This window comes from Petaurus breviceps, unplaced genomic scaffold (assembly GCF_028583685.1).
Source record: "Petaurus breviceps papuanus isolate PSGF00001 unplaced genomic scaffold, PetGlider_PUasm1.0 76, whole genome shotgun sequence".
Taxonomy (NCBI): domain Eukaryota; kingdom Metazoa; phylum Chordata; class Mammalia; order Diprotodontia; family Petauridae; genus Petaurus; species Petaurus breviceps.
In genome coordinates, this window is record NW_027186473.1 from 846134 (window position 1) to 859674 (window position 13541).

General features: G+C 38.1%; 1 protein-coding gene across 8 annotated transcripts in view; it reads right to left on the reverse strand.

The window, feature by feature from the left end:
* The window catches only part of APBB2 (amyloid beta precursor protein binding family B member 2), a 420856-nt gene that overhangs the window by 209864 nt on the left and 197451 nt on the right, over positions 1 to 13541 (reverse strand). For 7 of the 8 annotated variants that reach the window (XM_069105116.1, XM_069105115.1, XM_069105114.1 and 4 more), the window contains one exon: positions 11535 to 12353. In XM_069105116.1, coding sequence (XP_068961217.1) covers positions 11535 to 12353 — 819 coding nt within the window. Of the gene's footprint in view, positions 1 to 6915; positions 7109 to 11534; positions 12354 to 13541 lie in introns of those variants that run through there. The other variant, XM_069105120.1, reaches the window with a different exon arrangement.

Consider the following 13541-nt stretch of genomic DNA (forward strand, 5'->3'; position numbering starts at 1 on the left):
AGAGAGAGAGAGAGAGAGAGAGAGAGAGAGAGAGAGAGAGAGAGATAAGACTTGAACTCAGAGCTTCCCGGATCAATGGCCACTGCTTCTCATTCTATTTATTACTGTTGTCATTAATAGTTCACACAAGAGCTTTATGGTTACAAAGCACTTTTTGCATAATTATGTTATTTGATCCTAACAACAAGAATTAGCCCCATTTTATAAATAAGAAAACTTGGGTTTTGAGATTTTTTTTAAGAGAGTTTACTAGTGCCCAACGATCCTACAGCTAATAATCATTTCAATTGTGCCCACACTTCCCGACTCCATTTTGGGAAGGATACTGGAGTGGTTTGCCATTTCCTTCTCCAATTCATTTGCTAGGGCAAAAAGAATATAAAGATAGATGAGACAGTGGCAAAGAGGAAGATTCCCTTGCGAAAGCTTTCTTTATTTCATTGCTAGAGACTGTTAACTTCGTATGTCACCCCTCTATTCTCCCAAAGTCCTAAATGATCTTTCTCATCAATTGTTCAAAGGGTACCATGCCTAGGCTTCACCTCCATCCTTATTCTGTTCTACATAGTAATGTATGTCTTTGAGTATATGCCCTATTAGATGGGAAGCAGGAATAGTGTTACCTTTCAGTATCCACAGTGCCTAGTGCATAACAAGGGCTTGATGGTAAGGGAGTTGAAAAGGGAAATTCCCAACTCTAGAAGACTTCATAGTTGACAGTTTATGCTGCAAAATGGGAGGCACCATAGGCCACACAGGCCACACAACTCTGGATGGGTTGTTAATTATTCATTCTTCTTTGAGAATCATGATGAGATCATCAGGGTGAGGTTATGAAGACTAAGTCTCAAGTCTGTCTGCAAGTTGTACCCTCATTGTGCCTTAGTAAACTGTAGTGGCCAGTCTCCACAATCACCAACCCCAACAGACTGCACAATGCCTTAAATGGGGCATACATGGTTACTTGTGGAACCATGAACATTGGCAACTGACCCTCCCCAGAGCTAAATAACATAGGTCTCTGCTTCTAGTGATACCCTAATGAGAATGCATTGAAGAGGTGGGACTCTTGATTCACACTGAGTACTGACTGTCCTGTTTCAACTAAATACTTAACAGCATAATCAATAAAGAAAATATTTCAGTTACTTGAGCAAAAGATCAATTTGCATATAATTAATAATTACAAATTACTCATTAAACAAAGTCCACTAATACTCTTCATTAGGCAATATTTAATCTAGCTGGATCACTGACTGCTGCATACCTAAAAGAAACAAAACAGTATTCTTTAAAATATGTTTAAAATGTTCTGTATTTTGTCTAAAACAAATGAAAATCAAACTGCCCTTTTATTCAATGAATTTAAGTTGGTGCCATATGTAGTATTTAATAGAAAAGAACTCTGAATACATTTTTTTTTTTGGCCTTTTGGAGGACAATTGGGGTTAAGTAACTTGCCCATGGTTACACAGCTAGTTTTTTTGTGTGGGAGTTATATGTCTGAGGCCAGAACCAAACTCGGGTCCTCCTGACTCCAGGGGCTGGCACTTTACTCACTGTGCCACCTAGCCGCCCCATTGAATACATTTTAAACTAATATTTTACAGAAATGTGATACAGAGGAAAAGGGCATTGTGTGTTGGGACACTGATAAGGTGAGTTCAAATCCTGACTGGCAGTAACTATGACTTTGGACAAATCACTCAACTTCCCTGGGTCTCAGTTTCCTCATTTATAGAATAGAGACTTGGACCAGATGACCTTTAATATCTATTTGAGCTCATGAACAATGATCCTTTGATCCTACTATTAGATCAAATTAGTTGCAACTGCAATAATTTTCTGATTGTAACTTAGCAAACTGCAATATTCCAATCAATCAGTGATTTCATCAATAAGGGTATTACCACCCCCAATGACTCAAATAACAATTCATAGAAGCCTGCCTATCTGATGTTGGTGGCCTCCCATAAATTTGCCATGGGGATACATTCAACATGTGGGGCAGGGGAAGGGTTCCTCCTAATCTCCTGACAACCTAAAACCAACCTACTCTAATGTCTCAATGTAGAGTGGAAATGACCCTTAGTTCTGGAAGGTGGGGGAAGGGCAGACACACTGTCCAATTCTGCTAGGCCAGAAAGACTTCCAGTGTGGTTCTGGCAAAAGTCAATGCCTTCTTTTTGAGGAACAACCTAGCTAAGGATGGAAAGGCTCATCACCTCCTGGCCCTCTGGAGATGGGCCCATTATATGGGCCCAGCAATGCATTTAGGAAATTCTAAGGATTTCTTCATCTTGATTTCATTTATAATACAAGTTGTTTTTACTTTCAATTTTTTACTTATAGTCTTGTGATTGTGTTACCACTTTTGAACTGTTTTATTTTGGTTTTTTTTTTCTAACTGGTATTCTCCACTCAAAAAAAAATTTAAGGGCAAAAATACTCTACGAGCATCTATTTTCACTAATATGTTAATATATTCTGTTATATGAAGTTTACAAGCTCAGCTAGACAGGAATAATGAATTACAAGCATTTAAATGGGAACCAATTCTCTTGTACAATCAATGTGATACACTTTTCATTTCCCAACCACAGTGGGTAAAGATGGTCAGTTGAGTCAAGTAAAGTCAAAGGTATTTTGTCTCGATAGTTTTCCACATTTTTCCACATGACAACTGAGCAGTACTATGTGTCATACTTCCCTAATAATAGACAGTATATATACATGCTGTAAGGTTTGCAGCATGTTTTACAAATATTATCTCATTTAATCCTCATAACAACCCTCGGATGTGCTATTATTTTCCCCTTCTTAAAGATGGGAAATGAGGTTTTAAGTGACTTGCCCAGGTACACATACACACACAAAAAAGGACAGATTTGAACTTAGGACTTCAGGACTACCCGTCCAACACTATCCACTGTGCCACCTAGCTCCTTAATGCACTTCTGAGGGCACTGTATGCTCTATCCAAATCACGGGGGTAGTGTTATTTACTGCAGTTACCTGGGTCTGTGTTCTATCCTACTATTAGAACCAGAACTACTATCCTAAGAGGGAAGAAGTGAAAAGTCTTATCTAACCTTTGTATTTCCCAAGAGCCCAGAGAGACTTCTGCACACATAAGTGGTGAATTAGTATACACTGAGAATCTGAGTACATGAAGACACCAGTGCCCATGTTAAAGGAAAAGCCATGACAAAATTGGAAAATGAAAGAACCATGAACATCAGAACCACCATCCTTCTAGAGCACACAAGTTGTACTTGCGTTAATCTGGTTGTAGCTTTAGGAGACTTCCAATACCTCAACGACTCTACAACCTCATCAATAAAGGAATTTAAGCAGAAGATCAAAGGGCTTCCCATCATCATCCAAATGACACAGGTTTGGATGATTTTACCACCAGTTGTTAACCAGTAGTCTTAACTCCACAACATCAGCCTATGTTTACTAAAGTAGAGCCAAATGTCTCTTACATGAAAATAAACACAGTGGGTGTATAGTTTATATCTTTATATCACACATGTGTTTGCGGTCTTTCACATTCCAAGGCAAGTTTGTCTTTGAACTTCATCAGAACAATAGCTGCTATCTACACTCATTCATCCTCCTCCTTAGTTCCTGCTCACAGACTTAATTGGTTTAATACCCACACCTGCAGCAAAGCTTTCTTTGTTGAAATTCTTTTTCTCCCCATTCCGCTCAGATGCCTCTTCCTCCATTAAGCCCTCCTTGCTACTACCAGGTAGAAGAGACTACTCCCTTCCTCAAAGCTCTCACCATTCTGTTTGAACTTCCCTAAGTATTCAATCAGATTCTAATTTTGAGTTTCATTGAGTTCATATTATATATGTGTGTGTGTGTATGTATGTATATATATATATATATATATATATATGCATATATATGTGTCATGGACCCCTTTTGGCAGTCTGGCAAAATGTATAGAATCCTAATTTTAAATGCATAAAATAAAATACATAGGATTACAAAGAAAACAAATTATATTGTTATATAGTTATCAAAAAAAATTTAATTCACAAACTGAGTTTGAGAAATATAAGAATACAACCTGTTGAGACTGGGACCTATATAGTTTATTAATTTATATCTCCCCTAGAACCTTTGCATACCGAAGAAACAACATAATAACAACAGTAATTAATAGCTAACATTTATGCATATGTGCCAATTAGTGTTTACTGAATAAATACAAATTCAGAATAATAACATCTCTGTAACCTCAAACCACAGTCCAAATTTCTCTGGAATTTGCGGCTACTTCAAAAATGATCACCAGACAAATGCCCAACAGTCAAGTTGAAACACAAACCTCACTTAAGCCTAATCAGCAACTTTTTAATCTCATACAGTCTGTACTATTACTAGAACTACTGAGTTTATCTCTGGCAAAGCCATTATCCTTTTAGCAAAATGATACAATTGATGAAGTTTAGGGAAAAAACAACACATTCTAAGTTCTTCTGAAGTTCTTAGTAACTTTGCCATTTTCTAACTACTGTTTCTTAAAATCATAGACTTGTAGAGCATGGATAAGGATAGGTAATGATTTAATTTTATGCAGCATGCATTTAATGCATTATATCTTTCTGTGTGACTGTTTTGGGTAGTCTCCATTGGATCATTGAAGGATACAGGGAGGGTGGAATAGAAGATAGAAATAGGAAGTGAAATCATTGGATTAGCTAGCAACCATGAATCCTAGTTTCTAGTCCTGGGCCTATCTTTATCTGTGATCTGTGATTAAATTGGTATACACTCCCAGATAAGGAAATTTCTTCTACCAAATCTGGAAAGTACCTTCTACGCAACTCACTGAGGCAAGTCAACAAGCATTAATCAATCATCTGCCTAGTCTTCGAGTCACCCTGCTGAACACTGGGAAATACAAAGAAAGGCAAAAAAAAAGAAAAAGAGAGAAAATCAGTCCCTGCTTTCAAGGAACTCACAATCTAAAGGGAAAAATAATGTGCAAATAACTATGACAAACAAGATATGTACAGGGTAAAGCAAACAATCCGGAGGGAAGACGTTGCCATTCGAGGAGAACCAGAAAGGTTTCCTGAATGATGTGTGGCTTTGACTGAGCCTTGAAGGAATCTAGGAGGCAGGGATGAGGAGAGAGAGCATTCCAGGAATGGGGGAAAACCAATGGAAATGTCACATTGAAGAAGCAAGGAGGCCCATGTCATTGAATTTACGAAGGGGGAGGAATAAGAATACTGGAAAGGAAATCAGCTTAAGAATGGCTTTTAAAGCCAACTTTTCTATTTGATGCTGGAGATAATAGGGAGCTTACTGCATGGTCACAGCTGCCTGTTTTTTTTAGGAAGATCATGTTGACAGCTGAGTGGATGAAGTGGCGTAGGGAGAGACCTGAGGAAGGGAGACCAAGCAGACCACTGCAATAGTTCAGGAAGGAGGAGATGAAAGCCTTCACCAAGATGATAGCAATGTCATAGGAGAGAAGTGGAAGTATATGAAAGATATTATGAAGGTAAAAACTACAGAACTTGGAAAGATTGGATATGGGGAGTGAAAAAGAGTGAGGACCCAAGGATGACAGTCGAGTTTTGAGCATGGGTGACTGCGAAGATGGTGGTATGACCAAAAGTAATAGGGACGTTAAGAAAAATGGAGGACTTTTGGGAAAAGACAAAAATTTAATTTAATTGAGTTAAATTTTCGATACGTGCAGTTTAAGTTGTCTATGGGACATCCAACTAAAAATGTCCAATAGGCAATTGAAGATGTAAGACTGGAGATCAGTAGAACAGTGAAGGCTAGATAATTAGATCTGAGAATCATTTGTATAGGTGATAACTGAATATCGTGAACTGATAAGATCACCAAGTAAAATAGTATAGAGGAAGAAAAGAAGGGGACCCAGAGCAGAACCTTAAGTGATACCCACTGTTACCAGGTACAACCTGGTATCTTCTTATCTTATTAGAGAGTTGCCTAGAGTACTGAAAATGACTTGTCCAGGGTTCAACAACCAGGATGTCTAAAGGAGGACTTGAACTTCAGATGTTTTGAACTTCAAAGCCAGCTCTCTGTTCACCTCACAACACTATCTATCTAGACCAAAAAAAAAAAAAAAAAAACGTTAAGACCATCTAATCCAATTCCCTCCCTCATTTGACAGATGGTCTAATGGAAGTCTGAAAATTAAATTACTTCCTCAAGATCACAGATAAAGATAGGCCCAGGACTAGAAACTAGGATTCATGGTTGCTACCTAATCCAATGATTTCACTTCCTATTTCTATCTTCTATTCCACCCTCCCTGTATCCTTCAATGATCCAATGGAGACTACCCAAAACAGTCACACAGAAAGATATAATGCATTAAATGCATGCTGGATAAAAAAAATGTGATGAAAAAGCTAGAGGAGAAAACAGTCAGGCTCCTCTGCTATGCCCTCAATTTTATATTAGAAACAGCTTTGTAACTTGGAATGGATGAGCCTAGGGCAAATAACATCTCTTCTAAGTTAGACCACATGTAAAAATGATTCTGAAAAGCACATACCAATACTCGTTTGACACAGTATGCAGGATATACTTGAAAAAAAAAAAACGTTTTAAAAGCATTATTCATTAAGAATGCACAGCTAGTCAACACAGTGGATAGAGCACTGGACTCATCTTCCAGAATTCAAATCCAGTCTCAAACACTTCCTAACTATATGACCCTAGGTAAGTCCCTTAACCACTGACTCCTGGACAAAAGAATCCCCCCAAGAAGGAAATGACAAAATTACTTCCAGCATCTTTGCCAAGAAAACCCCATAGATATTTGGTCCACGGGGTCATAAAGAATTAGACATAACTGATATACTGAAAGACAACAACAAAAATTCATTAAGAATAACTTACTCAGCAATTGAAAGGACCTAAAAACAATTCCAAAGTACCCATGATGAAAAATGCCATCCACATCCAGAGAAAGAACTATGGAGTCTGAATGCAGAGCGAAGGAGACTGCTTTCTTTTTTGTTTTGTTGTTATCCTTCTCATGGTTTCTCCCATTCGTTATAATTCTTCTATGCAACATGACTAATGTGAAAATGTGTTTCATAGGAATGTATGTATAGAGTCTATGTCAGATTGCATGCCATCTTGGGGAGGGAGGAAGGAGGGGGAGAAAATTTAAAACTTATGGAAGTGAATGTTGAAAACTAACAGCAAATAAACTAAAAAACAAAAAAAGAATAACATGTTATAAAACACTAGCATCTTCCACCTGATATTTTACATGTATCCCTTGGCCAAGATGGCAAAGAAAAGGCAGCAACTCATCTGAGTTCCCCCCAGACCACCTCACACCACCTGTAAATAATGCCATAAAAATTTCTGAAGCGGCAGAACCTACAAAAGGATAGGGTGAAATAATTTTCCAGCCACAGACAACTTAGAGGGTCAGTAGGAAGGCCTGTCACACCTGTAAGACAGTACAGCACAGTCCAGCACAGGCCACACCAGCACAGACTCAGCCCCAGGAAAGCAGGAGCAGGACTTGGGGAGACACTAAATCAGCAGCAGCTGCTTCCAGAGCTTTCATCCCACAGATGATAAGGGGGACAAACAACTGGTCAGAAGGAGATTACAGGGGTCTCTTGGCTACTGAAGCAGGACTCTTGCTTTATCCATACTTGGATCCAGGCTGCAGTACTCAGTGGCAGTCCCAGAGTAAGGAGGAGCATTGGCACACCAGAGATTTCAGCCACAATGGTGGGGGGACCCTCCTCACAGTTCCAGGGCAGAAAAGAGTGCTTATGGTTACTCACAGACCAGAGCACAGGCCAGGAGAATAATAAACATACCTCTCCTTAGATCATACCCCCTTGGAAGAACAGAAAACAGCTGCATGAAATCCCTAAAGCTTAGGACAGGGCACCCTCCACCCTGGAAGCAGGGCCCTACTTTAACGAAGTGTTGAAAGTCAAGAAATAGAGTGGGGAAATGAGCAAAAAGGAAAAAAAAATTTCTGACCATAGAAAGTTACTATGGTGACAAGGAAGATCAAAACATACACTCAGGAGAAGACAACAAAGTCAAAACTCCTACATCCAAAGCCTCCAAGAAAAATATGAATTGGTCTCAGGTCATGATAGAGCTCAAAAAGGATTTTGAAAATCAAGTAAGAGAGATAGAGGAAAAAGTAGGAAGAGAAATGAGAGTGATGCAAGAAAATCATGAAAAACAAGTCAACAGCTTGGTAAAGGAGACATACACAAAAAATGCTAAAGAAAATAACACCTTAAAAAATAGACTAGGGTCAAATGGTAAAAGAAGTATAAAAAGCCAATGAGAAAAGAATTCCTTAAAATACATAACTGGCCAAATAGAAAAAGAGGCACAAAAACTCACTGAAGAAAAAAGCTACTTGAAAAAGTAGAACTGGCCAGATGGAAAAGGAGATACAAAAATTCACTGAAGAAAAAAACTCCTTAAAAAGTAGAATTGAGCAAATGAAAGCTAATGACTTTATGAGAAATAAAGAAAACAAAATGAAAAGAATGAAAAAATAGAAGACAATGAGAAACATCTCACTGAACAAGCAACAGACCTGGGAAATAGATCCAGGAGAGATCATTTTAAAACTATTGGACTTATCTGAAAGCCAGGATAAAATAAAAGAGCCTAGACATCATCTTTCAAGATAAGAAATTATCAAGGAATATTGCCCTGATATTCTAGAACCAGAGGGTAAAACAGAAATTGAAAGAATCTACTGATCATCTCCTGAATGAGACCCCAAAATGAAAACTCCAAGGAATATTACAGCCAAATTCCATACCTTCCAGATCAAGAAGAAAACACTCCAAGAAGTCAGAATGAAACAATTCAAGTATGATGGAACCACAGTCAGTATAATACAATATTTAGCAGCTTCTACACTAAGGGATTGGAGGGTTTGTAATATGATATTCTGGAGGGCAAAGAAGTTAGGAGTATAACCAAAAATCATCTACTAAGCAAAATTGAGTGTAATCTTTCAAGATAAAAAATGGATACTCAATTTAATAGAGGATATTTAAGTATTTTTGATGAAAAAAATGAGCTGAATAGAAAATCTGACTTTCAAAGACAAGACTCAAGAGAAGCACAAAAAGCTAAATAGGAAAGGGAAATCATAAGGGACTTAATGGTTAAACTGTTTATATGCCTACATGGGAAGATGATACTTGTAACTTATAATAACTTTCTCATTATTTGGACAGTTAAAAGGAGTATAGATAGACAAAAGGCACAGGTGTGAGTTGATTATGAAAGAATGATATCTAAAAAATATTGAGGGATGAGAGAGGAATGTACTAGGAGAAAGGGAAAGGGAGAGGTAGAAAGGGGTAAATTATCTCATATAATAGAGGCAAGAAAAAGCTTTTACAATAGAGGGAAAGACAGAAGAGGTAAGGAGCCATTGGCTCAAAAAGGGAATAACATACAGACTCAATTCGATACAGAAATCCATCTTACCATACAGGGAAGTAGGAGGAGAATAAGAAAAGGGAGGTGGGGTGATAGAAGGGAGGGAAGATTGGGGGAAGGAGAAGTCAGAAGCAAAATGCTTTTGAGGTGGGACAAGGTGAAAGGAAAAAGAGAATTGGGGGGAGGGGGAGACAGAATGCAATTGTAATTGTGAAAAAAAAATTTAAAGCAAGTTTCTCTGATTTTCTCTGCCTAATTTCTCAAACATATAAAGACCTGAGTCAAATTTATAAAAATAAGAGCCATTTCCCAACTGATAAATGATCAAAAGATATAAAAAGTTTTCAGATAAAGTAATCAAAGCTATTCATAGCCATATGAAAAAATCCTCTAACTCACTACTGATTGGAGAAATGCAAATTAAAATAATTCTGATACCTCATACCTATTAGATTGGCTAATAGTACAGAAAAGGAAAATGCCAAATGTTGGTGGCAATATGGGAAAAATGAGGCATTAATGCACTGTTGGTGCAGTTGTGAACTGATTCAACCATTCTGTAGAGCAATTTGGAACTATGTCACAAAGGCCACAAAATTATGTATACCTACCCTTTGACCCAGCAATATCACTACAAGGTCTGTATCCCAAGGAAAAGGACTTATATTTAAAAAAATATTTATAGCAGCTGTTTTCTGGTGTGAATGAATTAGAAACTAAGGGGATGCCCATTGGGGAAAGGCTGAACAAATTGTGGTATGTGATTATGATGGAATATTATTGTGCTATAAGAAATGATCAGCAGGTGGGACTTCAGAAAAACCTGGAAAGACTTACATGAGCTGATGCAAAGTGAAATGTACTATGTAAAAAATAACAGCAACATTGTTAAGATGATCAGCTGTGAACAACTTAGTTATTCTCAGTAAAACAATGATCCAAGACTTATGATGAAAATTGCTATCCATCCCCAGAGAAAGAACTGATGGTATCTAAATACAGACTGAAGCATACTTTTTTAAATTTTGTTTTTCTTGAGAGTTTTTTTTTTTCGGTCTATGTTTTCTTTCACAACATGACTAATATGGAAATGTTTTGCATGACTACACAAGTATAACCTATATCAAATTGCTTTCTCAATGAAGGGGTGTGAGGAGAGAAGAAGTGAGAGAATGTGGAACTCAAAGTTTTAAAAATGGATGTTAGAAATTGTTTTTACATGTAATTGGAGCAAAATAAAATACTGAATATATTAAAAAATAATAAAGTAACAGTTTTTTAGCATACCCCTTTAACTCTCTATCTGAGCCTCCTTTGAATTGTTAGAGTCTATGATTAGTTCTTAAAAGGGCAAGAAAGCTGGAGGGAGTTAATTTCCAGGACTAGTCTATTCCTTCTTTATACAGTTTTGCCACCTTACTCATGAACAGTAAAATTATTATTATGCTAAGCTAAATACTGGAAGAAACACTTGAAATTAATTTTTAAATCTAAATTATGAAATATAAATGGAATCATATTACTTTAAAGTATATACTGTAATTTGAACTGGTCTAGCAAGTCTAATAATGACAAGAAGTCAGTAAAACTACTCCAAAGTAGTCTTCAAGGAATAAAATGGTTAGAAACTGACACAGTAGTGTGTATATATGTAAGAGACTTTCCAAAGGGTTTTACAATAGGCTATTCTTATAAACAGGTTAAACATTGCCCTTGTAATTCTATGTGCCTTATTAAACTATTTAGCAAACCTCTTCTTTCATAGGTAGCACCCAGATAAACTTCAGCATAGGTCCCATCCAAACCATCACAAATGCAAAATTAAGGCTTTGCTCTACTTAGCATTTTGAGGACCTGTTTCTTTCACAAACATACCAAATGACTGATGCCAGACTGAAAATAATGCTAGCCTAAAGACTACCCAATGTTTGTTTTTAATGCAGATCATATCATCTCATTTCAGCTGTGTAAACCTGAGAAGTGAACTTCTCTATTAGGCTGGGTACGGGAGCTTTAAGGTATTATTCTACTCCACATTCTGCCCTCCTCTCATCAGTCAGTACCTGTTTCATCTGGGGAGCTAGGTGAAGCACTGTCCTGGGATAACGTGGTCCAGCTAGATTCTTCATCACTCGGAGCTAGGTTCTGAATCCGGTGGAGAGCACAATCCGTCTTAGCCCCTGTTTTAGGATGGTCCTTCTTGGTCTCGGGGCTGGAGGACACAGTGGCCGTTTGACCGTCCTCAGGACTTGACTGATGCTTATTTGGTTTCCGTGGCAGCACGTCCCCATTCCCAATCACAGTGGAGGCCTGTCCCTGGCTTCCACCAGACTTCTCTTCCATCACCACATGGCTGTTCCCCAGGTTCTGTTCTAGTTCCCGGGCTGAGGTTTCCAGGTCTGCATAGTAATTGAGGAAGCTCTTGGTTCTCCTGGGCCGTGATGGTAGTATTTCACAGCCTGAGGAATCCTGGGGATTTGGCTCTTTACCCTCTAACTTCTCAGAAGTTATGTTGATGACTGAAGTGGGGGAGACATTTTTGTTTGGATCCTGAGGCCCCTGTTGTTCAGCTGCCTTCCGGAGCTGGTTCTCACCATTCTTCACCAGCTTTATATTGGCAGAGCTGTTTCCCAGGAGGGGTTGTGCAGCAGGATCGGAGAGGCCCATTGCTGTCTGAATATTAGTTAGTGCATATTTTTTCCTGCATTTGGGAGGTGTGCTGTTCTTTGTTTCGGTGTGTTTTATTTCAGCATTCAACAGTTCGTTATGGGAGGAGCGAAGATTAAGGGTGTTTGGTGGTATGGCAGGGCTGTTTCTATTCACAACGTCTGTTGTGTTGCTGCTGGCCATAAACACTGCCAAGGTGTCTGCACTGGAGTCAACTAGAAAAGAAAGAGGAGAATGAGTATCCATGAGGGGCCATGTTAGGCTATTTAGCATCTAGAGTAAACAAATGTTTCCATATATTAACTCCTAAGAATGAACACTCCCCTACGAGACCTGTCTTCATTATGAACAGCAGACTCATGCTTTCCTTCTCCCCTACCATTCATATCTCAAGTAGATCTAAGTAAGATAGATAAATTCTACGTAAATTCATTTTACACAAAGAAATATGGGGATCAGGGCTCCAAGATTTTACATATGACAAAAGCTATTTCTTCTACTCAGACATTGTTATCTCAGTCAAATACCAAACACTGGTATTTTATTTAAGCATTTTTTCTGAGACAATGAAAATCCTTCTTATAATCTTGAAAATTGCTCCTCACCTTTAAAAAAAAAAAAAAAGGACATAGCTTCTTCTTTCTTTCGATGCTCCAGGGTATAAGAAAATTGGGAAGAAATCTTCTGGGACTCCCATTCTCTAATTAGCCTGAGAGGTCATTATACAATGATATAGCCAAAGTAATTTGCTCAACTCTGCTTAGGAAGGACCTTAGGAATGAGAAATAAAATATCTCACAGAGATTCTTTGCTGGTGTGTATACTCCTCTAATGTTTTTGTTTATGTATTTCTGACCTGGACATCATACTTGTATTCAGATCTACTTTGAAGTGACTATTTAAATTTACTGGGGGTAAACACACACACACACACACACACACACACACACACACACACCACTCATGCCCTGTATAGTGTGCCCTTGGCTATGGATGATATGTTAGATCCCCAAACAGAATTTGAATATACTCCTGAAATGAAATACAGACTCAGCTGTTTGCCAGCATCATATGCCCCCCCTCAGAACTCCTAGGAAACAATTTGACAGCTGCATTTATCTCAGATACGGCTCACACTTTACGTGATTTATTCCACGTGTTTTATAAAGATAGAAGAGAATAAATGGGCTGCTACTGAAGAATTACTAAGTCCCAAGCTTTCTGCAGCCTGTTGGGAATCACTTTTCCCTTTCTTCTTATCTGATCCATCATGGATCCTTTTTCAGATTGCTCCCATTAAGGGGAAACCAGAAACAGAATGGAGCCTTAGCATTCCTGAAATACCTGTGAGACACTGGACTACTCTCTCTTTTCCTCAGGCAAAACAGAAGCAGAAAGGCATG